The sequence below is a fragment of the Hydractinia symbiolongicarpus genome, chromosome 5, assembly GCF_029227915.1.
Source record: "Hydractinia symbiolongicarpus strain clone_291-10 chromosome 5, HSymV2.1, whole genome shotgun sequence".
Lineage (NCBI taxonomy): Eukaryota > Metazoa > Cnidaria > Hydrozoa > Anthoathecata > Hydractiniidae > Hydractinia > Hydractinia symbiolongicarpus.
Window position 1 is genome coordinate 8,037,679 of NC_079879.1, and position 21,433 is coordinate 8,059,111.

At 33.5% G+C, this 21,433-nt stretch overlaps 2 protein-coding genes across 5 annotated transcripts; one reads left to right on the top strand and one right to left on the bottom strand.

Moving 5' to 3' along the window:
- The first annotated feature begins 4,804 nt into the window (after positions 1–4,804).
- LOC130644547 (proline-rich protein 5-like) lies at positions 4,805–11,919 on the top strand. Of its 4 annotated transcripts, none has more exons than XM_057450195.1 (5): positions 4,812–4,959; positions 8,774–8,880; positions 9,371–9,768; positions 10,499–10,691; positions 11,343–11,919. In XM_057450195.1, exons 1-5 carry the CDS (start codon positions 4,919–4,921, stop codon positions 11,516–11,518), a joined length of 915 nt encoding a protein of 304 aa, XP_057306178.1. In that variant the 5' UTR covers positions 4,812–4,918; the 3' UTR covers positions 11,519–11,919. The 4 variants fall into 4 exon arrangements, with proteins under 4 accessions (XP_057306179.1, XP_057306178.1, XP_057306180.1 ...); XM_057450197.1 differs by lacking the exon at positions 4,812–4,959 and adding an exon at positions 5,797–6,139; XM_057450196.1 differs by lacking the exon at positions 8,774–8,880 and having other exon boundaries at positions 4,805–4,959.
- A 1,941-nt stretch (positions 11,920–13,860) lies between these two features.
- Positions 13,861–18,519, bottom strand: LOC130644546 (cell growth-regulating nucleolar protein-like). The gene is made up of 7 exons (XM_057450194.1): positions 17,916–18,519; positions 17,454–17,558; positions 16,398–16,487; positions 16,007–16,238; positions 15,605–15,637; positions 15,132–15,217; positions 13,861–14,041 (listed from the first exon to the last, which is right to left on the bottom strand). The coding sequence occupies exons 1-7, from the start codon at positions 18,159–18,161 to the stop codon at positions 13,904–13,906; spliced, it is 930 nt and encodes a 309-aa protein (XP_057306177.1). The 5' UTR covers positions 18,162–18,519; the 3' UTR covers positions 13,861–13,903.
- Between the last annotated feature and the right edge of the window lie 2,914 nt (positions 18,520–21,433).

Sequence of the window (21,433 nt, forward strand, 5' to 3'; positions counted from 1 at the left end):
ACTGACCAACCGTAAGCTACTACTGACTTTGTCCTTAGAACAACTAATTAAGTTGGAGTTGCCTAACTGATATTGTAAAAACATTCACTTTAATATTTCTAAACAAAAAAGATTTAGTTTATCATTACCATATGAATACTATCTTCCCCCTTGGTTTTTTCTACAAAAATGTGATATCTTTATCTCAACTTCATGAAGACTTACAATAAAGTAGACATATATTATTGTCTCAGGAATACTAGAGATTCATGGAGAAATATACAACTTCATTAAAGTTTTTGTTATAAACCACCCAATCAGTTGTTTCTGAAAGAGTCAAATTTAATCCTGTCTATGTTTTTTGAGGGATAATCAAAGTTAGTGGACTTTAAGATCAGCCAGCTCTTAAAATTGTAAAATCTTTACCTCAGCAATATAAATGCCAACGTGAGATACATTTTAACTGATTTGCGTCAGCATTTTGTTGGCAATATTTTTTTGTTGTAACATTTTTAGCTGGCAATAACTTTCATCGTTCACCTTTTATTAGGGCTAGACCGGTCATAAATTCGATGCATTGATCTCCTAAGACGATGACAAATGGGAATGGAGTACAAGTCTTATTGACATACCTTCCAGGTTGTGAACCTCGTTAGGTTAATAGTTCACTATCAACTGGCTTTTTATGTTTTGAGATGAACTCATCAGGTTGTATATCGCAGAAGTCGCTGGTGACGTGCTTTAATAATGCTTGTCACTGGCACAGGTTAACATGAAGCAAAACCGTACAGGAGACCCAATTGTTAGAATCTAAACAGAACATCTCTCCTCGCAAAACTGAGGGCAGGGCTGACTTATTGCTTGCTGTGTTGTGTAGAAGAAAGAACTTCTGGACTTTTTTTAATACGATATACAATTTTTTCGATTACTGTTATTACGAATTGAATGGCACCCCAGTATTTCTGTAGCCTGAATGATTTTAGTTAGTGCTAGTGGCCTAACTTACTGACTTAATTTTGTAGTTAAAAATCATTTTTTTTGCCAACACAACTACCGTATTTTCGTATTTTATGTCAGCAATTACGTTGGCAGTGCCGAATGCCGACCCTAATTTTATGGGCTGGATTATAGATTTTTTGTACACCTGGAGACAGATTTTAACGTCTCAGCATTTCAGAATACTTTGCTGATGATACAAGAGTCACTTCACTAACAGGCCCGAACAAACAGCAAAATAAATGAATATATCAATAGACAAAAAGTCAAATACCAAATTAATAGCTCACAATTTACGGTTATGGTGTGATGTATAAAACAACCTTAATTTTGCACTTTCTACCTTTTATTCTTTTGACAAATAGTACAATCCACATAAAAGCTGTGACAAAATGAATTCTTGGATTTTAAGAAATTTGACACCAGACCAAAAGCTCACCAGCTTGTGGAGATTATTGATTCTTGGAATGTTGCTAGATGCTGCACCATGGTCAGTTTTGGTAAAAAAGATAAAAAACAGAATTACTGGGACTTTCTGAAGAAAATCAAGTTTTATTTCTTGGAAAATTGCTGGAAATGCCATATGTGGAACATTGTTGAGGATATAGTACATAATGTAAATCGAAAAATTGGCCTTAAAATGATTGTATAGTCTTTTAAATTGGGGTGAAAAGGTATAAAACCTTAAGATTTTGCAACAAGTTGATGTGGCAAGGAGTTTACCATACCTTGAGGATTTTGAAGACATTGGTAATGTTTTTAAGATTGAGGTCTACAAGTGCAGAGCCAATAGTTACATAATGTTTTAATGTGTAATTGCAGTCTGTCAACTGTCAAAGCTCTGTATTAGTTCTGCTAGAGCTACTGGACAAGAAATTTGAAGTGCAAACATTGTGATATGTGGCGAAGAACCAAGAAACGCAAAGTAATAATAGGTGATCTATATATATCCATATTTGCCATTATTCCATCGGAAAAAGTCATGTCAAAACCACCGGTGCCATGTTTATACAAAAATCGTTCCATTGTAATTTGCATGACTGGGGAGAAATCACAGTTGCGAGTGGAAAACCCTTGGTTGAAAATCCAGAAAAATAATTGACTTTCATTGGCCGAATAAACGCAACCTTTAACTTTAGAATTTTGCGCGAAGTTAATGTAAAGTTGTTATAAAATGGCGCCTGACGAAAAAAACTGTTACGAAAGAGTTAGGAACATTTTTGTTATGGGGAAAGGAAGTTGTTTATATATTTTAAAATTAGGGGGTAGGAATTTTTGTAACTGCACGCCTGTTCTGCCTTTTTGCACGCCTTAACATAACTTAGGCATGCAATCATCATCGAACCTCATTCATCGCACGCCATCCCTAATTTGGGAGAGTGATGTACTGCGCATGGTTGATTTTTCTCCTGACCAGGCCTGATACAAATGCTTGCATTATTTTGTTTCCTAATTAAAAACCTTTTTTATCTAGAAGTATCTAGAAATTTGGTAGTGACTTAATTAAGATTTTCCATTACTATATTTTCAATTTTATTGTAACATGGATAATTTTGAAAAAATCTTAGTTCTGCACCTTAAAGAAACGAAGTGGCTGACATTTTTTTGTAGATTGTTTATATTTACTAACTCTATATGCTAATGTTAAGAAAACGACTTTTAAAAAAAATCACACATGGCAGATTTTTTTTTCAAATCATGTATTTGATATTTTAAAAGCTATTGCCTAATGCCTCAAAATTAGACATGCAAACCCAACATCTAACTTACAAGTAATTTGATAACCTCTAAGATATACCACATGACAATCCACATGAGACCTTTAGGGAAGGAAGGTGAATGGTGCATCATAAAACATGATTATACCTCTGGTACATGTCAACATGACCCAAAATGCTTCAAAATATAATTTTTTCAAAAACATCCCTGTCTAGTTATGATGCATTGCGGTAGAAATTTGATGCCTAAAAATGTTATTTTTGAGTCTTACATTTGCCTCTATTTCACATGTGATAAAAAACATTGAACCTTCTTAAAAATGTGACAAAAAAACTTTTAAAAAACATTGAAAATTAGTTTAATTTTTTTTGAATATTGGCAGATACCAAAACATGGTATCTGTTTAATAAGAACTTCTACACTCAAACAGACGGAGTTTCCATGGGAGGCCCTGCATCATCAGTAGTTGCAGAATTATACATGCAAGCACTCGAGACAACAGCATTAGTCACATAGACAGACGTCCAAAGGTTTGGAAGAGATTTGTTGACGACGTATTCGCCATAATCAAAAGATCTCATCTAGAAGAGTTCCATGAACACATCAATGGCCTACATCGACAAAACAAATTCACTGTTGAGCTTGAACACGATGAAAGTATCGCTTTTCTGGACACTTTGGTCAAACGCAAGAATGGTTCCATTTCAGTCTCAGTGTATTGTAAACCAACACACAGAAAAAGTCATATCTTTATTGCTATTATATCTTTATTACTGAATCGTGCCAACAGCGTAGTCAGTGACAAACAGGAGAGGAAAGACGAAATTCGACGTGTAAGAAATGCATTAATCGCAAATGGATACAATCATAAAGTCATCATGCAAGTAGAAAATAAAATGAAGAGAAGATGCAACGGAAACAACAAGGAAACATCAGAGGAATTTATCGCATCAGCATTCCTACCCTTCGTACCAGGTACCAGTGAGATCCTTCGACGAGTCTTAAGACAAACAAGATCAAATGTATTCTTAACTCTAAAGACACCTTAGAAGCACTTTGTCTAAACCAAAAGACAAAATAAACCTGGAAGAACAAAGCAATGTTGTTTATGAAATCCCGTGTAAAGATTGTGATGCAGTGTATATAGGCGAAACAAAAAGAAAGTTTAAGCAACGAGTACAAGAACATATGCGCGCAGTGAGAAACGGAGATGTGAAGAAAAACGAAATTGCGGACCACAGCTGGAGCAGAAGTCATCAGTTTAATTGGGATGAGAAGAAAATCATTGACAGAGAATCCAGAACAACGGCCAGAAAGATTAAACAAACCATCAACAGTGTAGAACGTAACAAACACATAAACAGCATCTCGTATCAACTTCCTGAGATTTGGTTACCAGCCCTACAAAAGAAGTAGTTACCTACATCTAGGTCCGAAAATGTTAATTACCGTAATTATCAGCTCGTTTCTGATGGTTAATTTTTTATGAATTTATGAATTTTACTTTGCCCGATGATGGGAGAAGGATCTCCCGAAACGTCGACTAATAAACTGTCATGTTCAAGAAATGATAAACTTTCCACAGTAATATGAATACCGAACAGACAAACCGAAATAATATCTTCAATAAAACCAATGTATAAGTTATTATAATGACTAAAGTTGGAAATTGACACTTGCAGTGTAATGGCCTTTTAAAGTGAGTCACTACATGAGAATATGAAATACTTAAACTTTGGGAGAGCTGTTAATGATACAGAGCCAGTCACACAGCCTTTTTGTAATCTTTTTTTGATTAACTCAAGATTATTATCAGTATAAGATTTTCGAAATATAATTTGTTCCTTCAAAGATGATTTAAAATGACTAATTTTAAGACAACTTTAAATGAATATTAAAAGCACAGATTAAACACGCAGTGATCGTGCAAACTAATTTGTGGTGCTTACTTAAACATTTCTGTTGGTGAATTATGTCATTATACTTTAATATTTATATTACATACTTATTTTTAAAGCACTAAATTGAAAGTGTTGCTTGATTCCTTGCTTGTTTTGTTTGTTTGTTTGTTTGTTTGTCTTTTTTTGTTTGTTTATATTTTTGCTCAATCTGTTAAATCATTTTTCACCAGAAATATGTCAGACAAGAAAAAAATTCAAAATGTGAACCCAGCAAAAGGACAAAAAAAATCAAACAACAAGAAGGAGGAGTGCAACTTCAAAGAATGGAAAAGCGTTTCTCAGGGTTGTATCAACATATTTCAAGGTATGTTCTACCCTTTGTTACAAATTTGACTTGCATCGGGGTGTCTACCAAACCTTGAATACCTACGCCTTAAAATAGGATGAGGTGGTCTTGGAAACCCTGATTATTTCCACCATTTAAAACACACAGGCTAGGCTTATAAATCACCAATCAGAACTATTTTCATTTTTTAAAGTATTAGCAAGGATTTGTTCTTAAAGGAATAGCATTAATTTTTTACAGTTTTTTTTATACACTTGTAATTAGATTTACAAGTTCAGGGTAATCTAAGCTTCCAATAAGTATTTTAGCCCTAATTAGCTTGATACATTAGGGAAATGTCATGAAAACATGGAGTTATTCTTTAAAAAACCCCGAACAGTCATAAATGACAGTTCTGCACAAATATTTGTCAATCTACATGGGAAATTAACTTCTAATTTTAACTGTAATTATCCTCTAAATTTTGTTATCAAACTCTGCTTACGCTTGATAGCAGGCTGTCAAATACTTGCTATCAGGAAATTATCAAGATTGAATTTAGATTTAGGCACTAGTTGCTATGAACAACCTTAATAAAGGCTTTACATTCATTTTATAAAAAGAAAATAAATTATTGTAATGTTATGAATAGCACACACCTTGCAAAAATTTCGTGTTTCAATTTTTTTATTATTATTATTTTTTTAACTAAAGATAAGATTTACTATTATTAATAAAGAACTGAATTGTGCAATTTCTCTGTCTCTCATTTCATAATGAGAAATTGTACATATCTGCACTTTTGTTCAAAGGAGATAGACTTTTAAATTAGTGTCTGTGATTAATGTCGTGTATTGTAGTAAACCAGTTTTATTGTTTAACACATTATGCTGAATTGACGGAATTTAGTGTGGCAAAATTATTTTCTTTTTTTTAAAATTTTCTTTCTAAAGCATCTGTTATAAAAGTCTGTCTGAAATTTAACAAGAGAAGTTTTTTATTTCCTTTTTTATTAACTGTTTTTGTTTTGGTTTGTGTGATTGTGCAATACTTTGTGGCGATGATGGCCAGCTATTATTGTTCTTATCGTCCTCATTAAACCTTTCCTGCATCACTAACCGTAAGCAGTCTCTGTATGATAGACACACGTTCAGCATGTCGAGAAATTCAACTGTTTTGAAGTCCAAAGATGTTAAGCCACTGATAGGTCTTTTCCACGGTAAAGTCTCTTATTGTTTTTTGAGTTGATATTTAGTAGAAAAATCTTGATGTAGGTTGTGTACGTTATGAGTTCCTATAGAGATAATAAGATGCAATTTTGTTGAAGATATTTAAAGTTATTTGTTACGGCTGTTGTGATACACTTCTAAAAAATGCAAGTTTTTTCAAAGTTCAGATTTTTTCCATGTATATTTTTATTACTTCGTTGGTTCTATTTAAATCTTTTTTATTGGTTTATTTTTGTTTGTATTGTTTACTATTAGTTATCCTGTTTCAAATTGTAAACGTCGAAACAAAATATCTCGCTTTCATTGTGGTTGTATGCACTATGTGTTGGTTTTACGTTTATTTATGTTTATTTACGGTTATTTATGTTTACTGTAACCGTTCTGATTATAAATGTTTACTGGCAGCAGATAGTACAGAGAAGGTTGTGTCAGTTGAACGAACAAAACAATGAGATTATCTTTTTCTTTCCCTCAGTTTAAAGTTTCATACTTGCTTTTTTCTCCTCCATTTTCCCTTTCCCTTTTTCCATCAGTGTAAAGTTTCATTCCTGTTTTTTACACTTTCAGTTTTTCTTTACCATATTTTGAGACTTATGGCCTATCGCGAAATTTTGCGTCGTGAAATTTCGCGTCGTGAAATTTTGCGTCGTGAAATTGGTAAGAAATAAGCCTGAAGATGTTTATATTTATATCTTCAGGGAAGTTTTCAAAATTTTAACTCGCTTCTTTCATTTACAAAGTGCATCATTTTACCTCTATCTCAACATTTCTAAATTTGAAACAGTGTAAAAGTTATATAAAAATATAAGCATAACTTCTACTTCATACTCTCATGGTAATTTTTTTCAATATTTCACTAGTTGACAGTTTCCATCTGAGGCCTTTATTCGTATAGACAAGTTAAGCAAACTTTTTTTGCATTTCTCTGTTCACGGCTAAAGCCGCGTCGCAGATCATCCGAACTTTCTTTTATCCTTTACAGAGCAGTTATCCTGACATTGAATAAGGTTTTATCAAAACTCGTGTAGCAGATGGTCGTTGTTATGAAATATCATGATTGCGAAATCGATCCTCTATTGTACAAAAAAAACGTATTGTTTTTTTTGCATTCAGACATGTTTCATAATCAAAAAATTAATTGAACATGTAATTATATGTAATCAGGGAGAAACAGGATTCCTGCGTTTTTCTAATGAAGATATTTCTTTCGAAGCGTATTTCTAATTTTAAAATATTTAATTTTATGTTCCATGCAAATCAAGATTTTGCAGGTCTAGCACGTTTAAATTTTCTAGCAAGATCGAGTTTATATCACATTTGACTGTATATGGAAGCTGGACTGCGTGTGCTCATGTTTTGTTTTGGTAACCGCACTTTCCTGTCTTGTCTCAGAACGGCATTTTTACTTCCTAATAAATCCAAACGCATACTTCCATTTTATCCCGTTTCTACAGCTAAAGGAAGAAAAAATCTTTCATGCTGTAGAAGATTGATTAGCTGAATAACTAACCATTGAGTAAATTTTATCGTTTTCTCTCGTTGGTTGTATCCTGTGATGGAGATGCATCCTGGGATGGAGATGCATCATGGGATAGAGATGTACCTACACCAACATTTTTATTCTTCTTTACTCTGCAATGGATCGCTAGGAAGTGTTTTAAACATGTTTCACTTTTGTCTGTTTTTAAAATTTCTACTTTTAACGGTAAATTTTTATCACCTCGAAAATTTTCTTCACTTTTTTTGACATTTTTTGTCGAATAAGGTATGTCCTATCCATCCCTTATCTGAGAAAGCGCAAAATTAACGCAATTTAAAAATACCTTTAAAATAACTCGAATCAGGAAATCATAGAGGAAATTAAAACACAAAAATTGTAGGACAAAAATAGCGTGCTTTCATCACATTAGGTAAACTATAAAGGACGATACTAATTTTTTGCGTCCAATCAGTGAGTATGAAGAATGCGTACGAGTGTGAGCTATGTATTACACTAGAAAAATATATTTCGAAATTTTAATGACAGGTTTTAAATTAACTAATAACTTTTAGAACGTCCTGGATATTCAGGTATTTTCAGAATTCGCGTTAATTTTGTGCTTCTTTAATTTTCTGGGATATTGTTTCGAAATGCAGCATGTGCTACGTGACAGAATTTCTTATTTTTTCTGCTTGAAGTTGTTCACGTATTATACCATAATGTGTCAGATAAAACACAAGTACTTAAGTGTCATTTACAAGGCTTTATTTTATTTCAGTTGCTGAGGGCAAAATTTTGATATTATTGTCACCTTTCGTATCTTGGCAACTAAAAACGTGTTTTTTTTTCCTGTTACCACGTTTAACAATAATTTGTTAACAATTTTTGTATACAGCCTATCAGATTGCAGTAACTATGTGAGATATTTTACTTGTTGTGATAGAAATATTTCTCGATTGCACTGCAACAAATTCTTGAAGCGATCTAACAAAAGTGAATTTGTTACTATGGCCTGAAAAATATCTCTTTGCCCAAGGTATTGCGGGTAATCTTAAAATTAATCACAGGGTAAAAACACATATTCATAAAAATAGGTATAATATTTACGGAGGATTGTTTATAATTTTTAATTTCGCTGATTCAGCTGCTTTACTGGAGTCATGGATTTCCTGGGTAAGCATTTGGAACACCAACAACGCGAAAACGGGTTGCGATCGGAACATGTCACAATTCTCCTTACGTTGTTCGAAGGTAGAATAAAGTTATTTCATCCTTTGTACGTAAGACCACTGTTCTTAATGATGTTGTTTCGGAAACATACCTTTTTGTGATTTTAGCTGTTTAAATACCATAATTCTTTTTGTTCCAGTGTTTTTCGATGTAACCGAGTGTTACCTAAAAAATCTAATAAAAGAAATAACGATGGGGGGCAGAATCTGGATCGAATAGGGTCAGGGAAAGTAATTTTTGCGATCAGATAATTTAGCGGAATTTGCTGATATTAATTTGGCGGATAAAAAAAATATTTAATTTGGCGAACAGCAAAAATAAATAAAAGACGAAAACTCAATCAAGGAGCAGAATTAGTTTTTTTTAAGGTAAATAGAGGTATAAAGATCAAAAACATTTCATTTAAAATCCGATTTTAGTTTTGGGTTTTAGTTTGGTGGATTTTTTGCCAAAACCATTTTTTCCCGCCAAAATTTCTTCACTTAAGGGAATTTACTTGGTCCTTATTTAGGAAAGAAGCTTTCAAACAGCGATTTTGTCAAAATGTTCGAAACCATTCGAGCTATATCAAACACTGAAGTCGGTCTTACGTATATGGTATCGAACAATTACGAGGAAGCAATTTTGAAACGTGGCATGGTCATTTTGAAAGACGAAATTAAAGAAAAACCGGGTCATGCTTTTCTTGTAAAATTGGGCGAAGTCTGGACGAGTTTTTATCAGAATATATTACCAACCTTACAGGCGCTGTTTTGTTCGATTCCAACACATCGGTTGACTGTAAAGCAAATGACGATGTTAAGCTTTCGTGATATTGTTTTGCTTAAAGTGAAAGTGGATGAAGCACTCAGCGCGAATGAATCATCTGTTCCGAAGCCTGTCAAACAAATGTTTTGTGTCCTATTACAGGTGCTTATTTGTTTATTAACTTTCTTGCTTGTTAGTTACTTGACGAGTCTGTACAGAGTGGAACCTTTCTAAGCAGACGCCCTATAACATGGGTAGTTTTATATTTCCGGACGAACTCTTGCATCGCAGTCTCTCCAAAGAGACCTATAAAGCAGACACTCCTAACAGCGGACACTCATCAGTTTCAGGCGAGACAATTTACGATTGAAATTAAGCAGCGTTAGCAGACCTTTTTTATCCACTCACATCTTTAACATTTTTACAACAGCTATATATTCATAATGACACCCGGATGCGCCGATAAACCTTCATCCACACTCGATTTAAGCTACCTGCTTATGTCCCTAGCATTTTTCCGCACGCATTGTAGTGTATTTGATGCACATAGATTCGGCGACCGCGATCGAATCCAGCTCACTGCCAGTCGGTATGTTAGCTTTTCTTTTTATAAGCATATGTTTTATAAGGATATCAGAGTGAGATTTTAGGTTAAAAACAATAGTTCTATTGTTTAAAACAATATAAAAATAATGAGCAGCCTGGCTGCAGGAAAAATTGTTTATCCTGCAAATGTCCGTCTTAGGAATTTCCACTGTAAGTTTCAATCCCCTCTTAAATTGTTCGCAACGACGTGGCTCTGTGTTTTAGGGAGTCTAACATCAGGTTGTTACACATGTTTTGTTTATATCCAACCTTCTTTGTGTCTAGCCTCGTTTCCATGAAATTATAGGCTGTGCATGACAATACAGAGAATTATTTCAAGCTTGAGGCATTAGCTGCCCGTGTTATCAATCCATTGCTTGGTCTGAAGGGTTTATACATACGTTCGGAAGTGAAGGAACACCACGAAAATAAACTAGATCGCTTTTCAGCTGCACCGACACAAAATTATGCTCCGAGTGAATACAGCCCGGAGTTGACTGGTAAGTTTTTGTTGTTGATGTTCTTGTTGTTGTCACCGGTAACCTCTTCGTACACCTCTTCAACAGAAATACCCCGAAAATATGTATCAGAGAAGATAAACTTACACAAGCGCCCTCAGTGCTTATACAGTATTGGAGATTTTAACGTTAAGAAGGAATTTTTTTAACCAGAAGTGCTTATTATTTGAGTAAAGAAAAGTTTTGATATCTTCACATAAGAGTTACGAAGACTTATGTTGAGAGTTATGAAAAAAAGCTTCTATTAATCCAGAAAATTTTATCTTTTTGAGTTTTGTTTGGAATTTGCGAAAATGAATGTCATTAGGCGCAACAAAAATATCAAATTTCACTATTTTTTTTAATTACGTTTAATAAGCATGCGGATAAATTGGACTTAGCTCAATATGATTAAGATTTGAAATTATGCTTAATTTTGAACATGTTATATAAACAGGTGTTTGCTTGCTATGAAGGGAAAGCGACTTTGTAATTATTCTACTTGCTCCAATTATAATTGTTGCCCTGGTTACAAGTTCCATTTTTGTGCATATAGTTTAGTTTCAAGATTAAGTGCTGCTTCAGAAGAAATGAAAGTTAGGGAAAAATTGTTTAAATTATTACATATATGCTTGTTTTGTCCTTTTTGTTCAGCCAAATCCAGTACGAATAACGTTGATGCTGAGTTTGAAGAATTAATGAACCTGAGAAGACAGAAGTACAATCACTACGATGGAGGACCTCAACGATTATCATGTGTGGAGGAGAAATCAGGAGAAATTTCCGAGTCTCTAGCTAGCTTGCTTGCAGATGGTTTTGAAATAGGCTAAAAGTCCTACGGTATGTTGACGTATCGTTATTTGAACTTGCCACCAGTCATAATGGCGGTAAAAGCTGTTGCAATCATTTTTGAACTGAGTCAGCCTGTGTTTATATTTATGCCAAACAGGAGATTTCGGGTTATGACAAATTAGCATTGTCGACATCAATTGCTTTTTTGCATTTTTTAACCAAAGTTTTAACTTACTACATATAACCCTAACGGTTTTTCGCATTGTAATTCCCCTTCTTTTTTAATTCTGATTTATGTATATACTACGATTGCATATATTATCATTTTTTTACAAATTTTGTTTTTTAATTTTAAATTTACTATAAATTAAAAAAACTAATATATTAATTTGAAAAGTGGATTTTTAGTTATATATAAATTCAAAGATTATTTCTTTTACGCATTATGTTTTCATGTTACATCTCACCCGTATGTTATAACACTCGCTACCCGTATGTTATAACACTCGCTACCCGTATGTTATAACACTCGCTACCCGTATGTTATAACACTCGCTACCCGTATTTTATAACACTCGCTACCCGTATGTTATAACACCCGCTAAAATATTAAGAATGTAAAGAACCACCTACTATTATTTGAGACACAAGAGTATTTTTTAAAGAAAGAAAATTTGGCTGATATGAGAAAAATCGCCAAATTAAAATTCCCGCCAAGAATAATTCCAAATTTAATATTTTTTTTGTCATTCGCAAAAATTTTTCCGTTAGTAAAATAAATTGGATTCATTTTTCAGAGAGCTGAAAAATATCTGGCTTTCTCACAAGGCTTAAACAAAATTACGTTTCAAATAACTACAAAATACATCGCGAATGTGCTCAAGGAAGATGTACAATATATTGTAAGAAAAAAAGTTTTCGTCGTCTTGTTTCTTTTCGCATGGTGGCTGCTGGGTTTTTTTTGCACTCTTGTCTTGTTGATCTGAAATTTTAGATTCAGAAGTACCTATATCCACGAGTGAGTTTACTTTTGTTTTCTGGGTCTGGATATAATGAAAATGAAACTTTCGGAGCACTTATTTCTCAGAGACTAATGTTTGAGAGGGAGTATCTTTCACGTTATATGGTTTGTTTACCAAGTTTGATTTAAGCGAAAGCAAGCCCTGTATTTTGAGGCTTTATTGAAGGGTAAGGTTAATTGAATTTTGGAAATCAATTAACCACTTGGTTAATTTGTGGCCCGTTAAAAATTAAAGGTATATTATTTTGGTTATCGCCTCCCCTTTCTTCTAAAAATAATCAGGTTAAATACTCTCTTGAAATTGGTTCTTTTATACCTCCATGCTGCTACCATGCTAAATACGGAAAGATGGTTTAAGCATACTAAATACACTTGTGTATATTGTAAACCTAATCATGGGTAGCTAAACAGTTCGGACCTGCTTGTGCCAGATATGTCGGGGAAGTAACACGCACTCCGAATTTGTCAATTTCCACAGCGAATTAAGACTCAAGTGTACTAATTTTTGCTGACGTCAGGTTGCTGGTATTTTACGATTTTTTTTCTTTAAAATAGAACTTGCAAGATATATGCAACAAATTATTTCTTGAAAATGATGGTTTTGACAGGTTTTCTTTATAGATAATCCTTTATACCCATTTATGAGAAAACCTCTTTCTTTTCAAATCATAAATAAGAATTTACTGTTGTTACTTGGTAGCAAGCTCGACCCCAGCACCTTTTAGAAAGCGCAGCGCCGTTGAGAAGCAAATAGTCCTGGGGACGAGGTTGACTTGGTAGGAATTTGATACCAAACCATGCAACTACATGTGGATAAAAACATTTTTCAGTGAAGGATTTTCGTTTTCTTCTAAATTGGGAATTTCTGAATTGAGTGAATTTTCATGCTTAAACTAAATGCAGGTAAATTTTTTCTTTTTCTCCAAAAATATAAAAAGATGTTTTGTAAAAGCGTAATTTTATGCAGGAGATATCTTCACCTGCATACGTATCCTGCAGAAATTTCGGATTGGTCTGGTTCAAAATATCAGGGGCAGCGACACAATCTCTCAAAGTGTGTGTGTGGGGGGGAGGGCTAAGGCATAGTGGGAGATTTTAGTGACAATCAACGACCGAAGCGAGTTTCCGAAGCCAACGCATTTTTAGAGTCCTAAAACACGTAAAACGGCTTGGACTTTAGAAAAGCTTTGTTTATTGGCAGAAAATAAAAAAAATTATTACTTAACAAAAAAGTGAGGGGGCTGAAGCCCCCAGGTCCCCAAGTGGCGCCGCCCCTGAATATACACGACAATGTAAGTTAAGTATATATACCCAACTACAATAATAACCAGACTTTCAGGGGGTTAAATAAGTAAGACATTTTATAATTTTTAGTATGTCATTAAAAAATATATTACAAATGTTATTTTACTAAAGTGGCTACCTCTTTTTTCACTTTCACTTTCGGGTATGAATTAAGTTTTTTCTCGAACAATGCGCGACACTCCTCCACAGTGTTGGTGCGATGGTCTACGCCATGTTCTTGATAAGCAGCTAATACCTAGGAGTAATAGTATCTATCGGTTTAAAATTGTGTCGAATTGGCGCTTATTGAATTTTACAACCTTTCCAGCGGGAGGTCATTTGGACGGATTAGTAAATTAAAGTCATTTTTTATTTACAAGAAAATATCTTAAAATTTAAAAGAAATGTTGGTCAATTTTTTAAATCAACAGAATTTTTTTTTTTAGCTATGCTACTTGCTATATATTAGGGGGTACGACAAGGAGAGGGGTATAAACAACATTGTAATTCTTCGACTTTTTAATCACAGCTTTTTTTTAACTTTTCGTGGTTTGTGACGTGATTTTTACTCGTAGTCTCGCAAAAGTGACGTCACAAAACTGGATGTTTTCATCAAAAACCGTGGCGATTAGTTTCGCTTTCAAATGCAAATGGCGATCACCGTGGAGATAAAAATAACAAGATATTGGGAATTTTGAAGGGTTTCAATTAACTTTCGAAATTTATTACGTTATAAAGAAGTTATTCTTGCTACGTTCTTGAATAAAAAATTTTCCCTAAAAAAGTTAAAAAATTAAAGTGAAACAAAAAACTACCTTAAGGGAAACCTTTTTTGAGAACATCAATTTTAAGGAGAAAATTTAATTCCCGCGAAATTTTTTTGAATAGACCATCCGCGGAATTTAATTCCAGCCAGTTTTTAGGCACATATATAGGATGAAATTATAATTGCTGAACATGCAAATCATAACTGAACGTAAAAAGATTTTTAAGATTGTTAAGGTCAAGGAGAAACTCTGACTGGACACTATAAGTTTATTCACGATGATGCTGATTATAAAATTTTTACAAGACAATCAAAGTTGCGTGTAATTACATGCGAAAGATTGGAAAGCCTGCCGATCGTTTGTAATTTGTCAACCCAAAAATATATTTATCTATTTCTACTTAAATAATCTCTTGATTTCTAATTTCACAAAAACTGTTTCACCCATGTGGTCATACAGATGTAACATTTTCATTAGATATTATATTAGGTCCATACGCAAAATTATATCCTCCTGATTGTTACTGCAACTCAGAAGAAAACTTTTCAAAAAACCGATAAAAAGAATGGTCACACTCACCTTTTTTCTTAACTTTTTCACTGGTAGCTGTTTATCATCTGACAGTTTGAGCACGCTTTTAATTGTTTTATGCCAATTAAACTTCCCTACAATGAAAGGAAATAGTACGTCATAACTACCTTAATGACAAAATAAAATTTCGAAACTGTTGCAATTTTTAGGCTTCAACTGTCGCCATTTGCAAAAACATGTTCTCGCGAATTTTTTATCAACATTTTCATGCAATTTATAATTCATCAGCACTCAAAAATCGGCTGCTTTACGCTTCTTATTTTATAAGAGCACTATATTGATTCCACGTACCTTAAGTAAAAAACGTCATGATGTGGACGTTTGTCGACAATAAATAAACGAGAAGATAGCTGCATAAAACGTTCAATTCGTTGTTTAGATATCAGAGACGATAAAGGGATTAAGGACAGGCTTTTAAATTCAAACATTTTACAATTACGACATCAACTGTTTTTTCATACCTTTGCTCTCCTCATTGCCAGTAATTTCTTCCACTAAACAACATCAAAAGAATGTGTTACCCGACATTTGTGTAGGAAAAAAATAAAGAAGGGGGGGGGGATTTTACTACCCATTTCAAGTTATTAACACTCCTCTCATATTAGAATGAGTTTTCAGCACATAAAAAAATACTTTCTGACAAAGTCAAAACAAATCAAAGGCATTGTGTTGATTATAAAAAATAGCATTTCCGCCTTCACAACTATTGTCACCCCCTCCCCCCTGTTTTAGACATCTGAATAAAAATTCACCTATCCCAATTATCGATTTGAATGAAATTAAAAATTCCCTCCTCATTAACCCCCTTACAATTAGGTTGCCAAAAGTAGTTATAAAAAAAAAGTTATAATAATAGACCTCACCTTCCTCTGTTTCTTCATTTTCTGTATCCTGTTTCTTCTTCTTCTTTTTCTTCGATATTTTTACTTCTCCGTTTTCCTGCATTTCATCTTCACTATTTTCTTTTAGCTTACGTTTTTTAGTCTTCTTAACTTTTGTCTTCTTATCATCGCTGTTATCACAGTCCTCACTTGTTTCTGTATTATTAGTATTGTCTTTATTGTTTTCCTTGTTATATACGTCAGTTTTAGTACTCTGAAAAATAATAATATTTTTAACGAACCAAAGCACGAAAAAATATAGAGGGAACATCCTTAACTTTTTGTGGAGTTTGCTGATTGTAGAAAAAGTTTCTAAATTTTGGCCCAATCATTACAAGCATAAAAAATTAGGTTAAACAAAATATAATAATACCTGTGCTTGTGTTAAGCTTGTATTAAAAGCATCCCATAGTGCATCTAAGGTTTTTTGATCGTATACGTTCACACTATTCTTGCAAAAGTTCTAAAAGATTTAAAAATTAGACAAATCAGTTCCTTGTTTTGCAAAACAACTTGTGGTATGCGTATAAATCTGCAACCTCTTTATAGATACCATTTATGAGGTACAATTAAACATTTAAAGAGAAACTTAGATCTATCCTAAAGCTAAATTTCCACTTAACAGCAAAATGGAATAGACCAAGTTTGTTTTTATAATTTTTCCCATTCCTGTCTGCAAAAATTGAAATGATTTAAACTTTCAGTTTGGACCGAAATGGAAATGTTCACCAACCAATCAGATTCTAGAAAATACAATTGTCGGTTCTGTTCCGAACCGGTTTATTTCGGTTTTGAGTGAAAATTTGCCACCCCACCAAGAAATAATTATAGAGTCTCACTTGAATTAGAAAATAGCAACTAAATTCAGCCCAACTTTCCTTCACTTTAGCCTAACATTACCTATAACTACATACACAGATGATTTGATCTACTGGCGCCGTAGATTGGTGGTTATAGCTCTCGTATTCTGTGCGGGAGACCGGGGTTCGATTCCTCTTGATGGCGATTCAACATGGGCGAGCCATAGCCCAGGGTTAACCCAAGCCTTGTGAGGGAATTTGGGGAGATGGCTCCATGTGTGGGCCGTTGCATGTTGCCAGGAGTTGTTAGTAGAGCGCGGGCCCTAATTGGGTCTGCATAGCTCAAAACGAGCATTAAATACTCTAGGACTCTCCATCTAAGCCATGCCTCCCTGGAAATAATAGACAGGGTATATCCCTCGATATTAGTGAGGCTAGCCATGTAAAATATGCACATCTATCTATCTAGTGACACAAAGATGAGTTTTAAGAATTATACAACACTGTTTTATCTTGTTTGCCTTCTTTTTACACAATAAACCAATATTGAGCATGGAATTCCAACAACTCTCCACGCCCAGTTTAAAGTTTATAGTGTGACAACTTTTTTAATTATTGCTAATTTATACCTCAAACTTTTTTTTCTTTCTTGGGATGTTAGAATACTCTGCTATCCTACTCAAAAGTGATTTTATTCGAGGATCTTTTACATGCCCACCAACATTTTGAATTTGCTTAAAGAAAATAGATAACAAACTTATAAAAACAAAAATTATAAAAAGGTACTTTTGTCATAAAAGTAACACATATTTAATCGACAGCATGGCTGCTTACAAAAAAGTAACAAAAGTGGGGTTGTCTGTCTAGTTACTATCATCAAAGATAGATAAACCCATACAAACTAGTTCCCAGTTGAATTATGTCCAGTAATCTAAAATTACTACCCTATCTCTTGTAATATTTTGTTGTATAATGTATCTCTACCAAGCAAACAAGATTGAATGCAATACTGCACTGTACATACAATAATAAAAAACATAGGCACAAAGCTTAGAAAAATATAAATAATAAACACAGATAAACAATCTTACCTTTACCCACTCCTTTTGCTTTGCTTCCCCCTTATTTTCTTTATTTTTCGGTTGGTATAGATGTCCTTGATATTTTTCAGCTTCTGTGATACAACTTGTATGTGCACTGTATGAATCACCAGGAAAATCAACACCACAATCAATGCATGAAAGCACTGAGCAGCTACGACATTGCGTTTGATAATGTTTCTCTACTTGGTTCTTTTTAACAGTGTTTCCACAAGCATCACAAATGAAAGAGACCATCTTTTTTGTGTTTCTTTTTCGCAATAAAATTAAGAAAATATAGACTTACAGACAGACAGACAGACAGACTTACAGGTCATTAATATACCCCATCCAACCCATGCTAGCATGGAAAACGGACGTTAAGCCGAGAATGATGAATGATGATGATGATGACTTACATCTCTGTTGTGTCAATAAATGCTTTGATTTTGAAAGGTTTGAATTTTTTTTAAAAATTTTTTGCTCAGATATAGAGAACAACATCACTATTTGTAGAAAAAAAATATGTATTGAGCAAAATACAAGCATTGAAAAACTATAATCCATTTTTGAGTCAGAAGTTTATTTTATTACATATACAATAGATACGCATTGGTATGAATTCACACAAGTGATCATATAGAAGCTAAAAATGTTGCATCTTTTCTTACTGTTATATATGTGTATACAAAAAAAGGGTTTTCTATTGTACCCTGCGATAACATATTTTTAATTTGACTACTACACAACATGCATGTTGTTTAAAATGGACTGCTCCATGGATTACAGCCTGCATATGTGTTACATGATGAAATATGTCTAGAAGCTTGAAGCATCTAATATTTAACAACTTATTAACAGTTTAGCTGATCTATACTGGTATAGATTAGCTAACTATAGATCAGCAAAAATAGATAGACTAAAGTAATTCTCCAAGTAGGCATATATCCCTTTTTGACCAATAACAGGTCTTCTTTTTTCAGGTAAACAGGTCGTTCACGCAGTAATCTCTTTATAAGTCAGGGGAAAATTTCTCATACAATCTTTGTTTTCATACCTCAAACCGGACGTGTAGTTTCAGGTCAGTTTTTGCTAATTTAGTTTATTTTACTTGTAGTTCTTGTTTAAGGTAGCAGTTACCCTTTTAAAAATCGGAATTTTTTTTTACATAATTATTATTAAGGTTATTTTTAGACTATATAAGACACTTGTAACAATTTTACAGCTAAACTACTATTATCTTTCACCAAGAATATCCAGCCTCAACAATTCCACTTTAAAATAAAATTCATGAATAGTTAATAAGTTTTGCCGAATATAGTTTAAGTCCAGGCGCTTGTGGATTTGTACAGAAAGAAATGACTTAATTAATAAAAAGAAACAATAATAACAACAAAGATGGCACATTATGTAAAAATTTAAGACAATATTCATTATGCTACACTGCACAAACTTTAACTTTCAATAGCATTTTCGTTTTACTTTAAAATTTTCAAACAGGCTTTGTGAACCATGCAGCCATGATACGGTGTCCGGAAATCTTTTTATTCAAAATATTCTTTTACCAGTGTTTGATGCAGCAAGAATATTTTGAAAACAACAAAAGGCTATTGTTAAATAAATATGAATGAACAAAAAAAACTCTGCACAAAGTTTTAACAGGGTCGTAGAAGCCGATTTTTTTCTTGTTTATGGTACATCTTTAAATAGAAATTTCTGCTGGCTCAGCAATTTTGGTGTTAAGGTAAAATCGTTTTACTATGTATTAGGGCCTATATTTTTAGAAAATAATAAAAAATGGTATTGAGTATATAAATAATTCAGCTATTTGGACAGCTGAAAAAGAGTTATTGCCACCTTAATCAAAACTTCTTCTATCGGGAGTTTGACCGTTAAAAGTCTTTGCTTTTTCTCAACTGAAATATTACCCTGGCTAAATAGTCAAAAGGAATTTTAAAAAGCAGTTTGTAATCATTTGTACTTAGAAAAAATAACAACAACGTGGTGATAAAGCACCAAACCAAAGTTGGAAAAGCTTTTGTCACATTTCACAAACTATTTTTTTTTCCTGGTGGTAAACACCAGAAAAAAAATACTGATATCGTTACTGCTAAATTCCACTTTTTTATGTTTTGAGTCTAATGTTAAATAAGATTTACAAAAATGTTTGACATGAAAAGTAAATGTTGTTGCACAACAGTCACCGTTACAACTTTTTTGTTTTACAACAAAAACTAAACAAGAGATGTTGCACTACAAATGTTGCAGATAATTTTTTTTATCTCTGCTACAGTTGCACAACAACACAATGGCAGAGCAATTATTGATTTGGAAACAAATCTTAATAGACCACTTTTTGTGTGACATAGTTTTTCTGCTTTTATTTTGAGAACAATGGGCATATGCGCACATTATGGCTATTAGGGACCGTCGACAAACAGTTCTCGTCTCAGTTAACAGCAAATTTGCCGTTAAATAGCATTTTGCCCCCCTCCCCCCTTCGTGCTTTACGGAACATCTTTGTGGAGACTTATACGAGCATGAGATACATTTTTTTAACAACCAATTCTTGATTTTGGCAGATTTTTACTGTGGAAACATTTTCTAATTTGTTGAATTATTTTCATTTTCCCTATAAGAAATAAAAAAGGTGAGAAAGTGATATTCGTCTCTATTTTTTATATTTTTAACGGACGATGCATTACCCCCTCCCCCCAACAGCCAATTTGCCGTTAACGGAGACAAAAACTGTTTGTTGACGACCCCTTAATATATGGATTCCAGCGTGACGTTATTTGTTTACTTTTCAGCGGTAAGCTCCTTGGCTCTGGCCATTTGCGTGGCAGGAAAAAATATGGCGGGATTTAGTGAAGAGAGGTCTTTTACACTGTGGATTTCTTCAAACGTGAACATCGTTGGGGTTATAAACTATTAAGCTGAATTTTCACTAGGTGTTGCGGGAACGCGCTGAGCGTGGCGGCTATTGTTATTTCAGTCCCAAACCCGCTAAAAGCGGTCCGCTCAGTGCGGTTTTAAAAGTCAACTCTACTTCGACTTTTACGTGCATTTTTTAAAGCGCTATCCAATTAAGCTGCTTCAAGGCCACGTGATATAAACAATTTTTGCGATCACCTGTGACTAGATATCTCATTGTGACACGTGTACAAGGCCTTTCATTTGCACTTACGGGCTCTGTCAACTTTGTTTCGCTTTTTGTAATTAAGTGAACAACCCAAGATAAAAGGGTTTCAAGTTTAGTTGTTGAAAAAAAAGTTGACTGTCACACAATTTCATATCTTGAATGAGAAGATTAATTCTCCTTTTAGTTTTCCTTCTTGATACAGCTGTCTTATCTAAAACCGTTTTGCATACTTCTTTGTTTGTTTTCTTTTTTTTTCATTCAGCAACAACAATAGTTTGAGAAGATTTATTTTCTTAAACAGCAATAATTTTCTACGTAGAAACGTTCATGTTTACATATTTTTGTCGTCTAGATGTTTACGCGCTCATTCGAAGCGGATTTATAAGCG

Excerpts from the sequence above, each read along its gene's own strand:
- LOC130644547 (XM_057450195.1), top strand. The coding sequence starts at position 4,919 with ATGGAAAAGCGTTTCTCAGGGTTGTATCAACATATTTCAAG. Across the intron at positions 4,960-8,773 it reads TTGTATCAACATATTTCAAG|CTGCTTTACTGGAGTCATGG; the intron begins GTATGTTCTACC and ends TCGCTGATTCAG. Across the intron at positions 9,769-10,498 it reads TGTTTTGTGTCCTATTACAG|GCTGTGCATGACAATACAGA; the intron begins GTGCTTATTTGT and ends ATGAAATTATAG.
- LOC130644546 (XM_057450194.1), bottom strand. The coding sequence starts at position 18,161 with ATGGTCTCTTTCATTTGTGATGCTTGTGGAAACACTGTTAAAAAGAAC. Across the intron at positions 17,559-17,915 it reads AGCAAAAGGAGTGGGTAAAG|CAAATTCAAAATGTTGGTGG; the intron begins GTAAGATTGTTT and ends ATTTTCTTTAAG. Across the intron at positions 16,239-16,397 it reads CAAGCTTAACACAAGCACAG|AGTACTAAAACTGACGTATA; the intron begins GTATTATTATAT and ends ATTATTTTTCAG.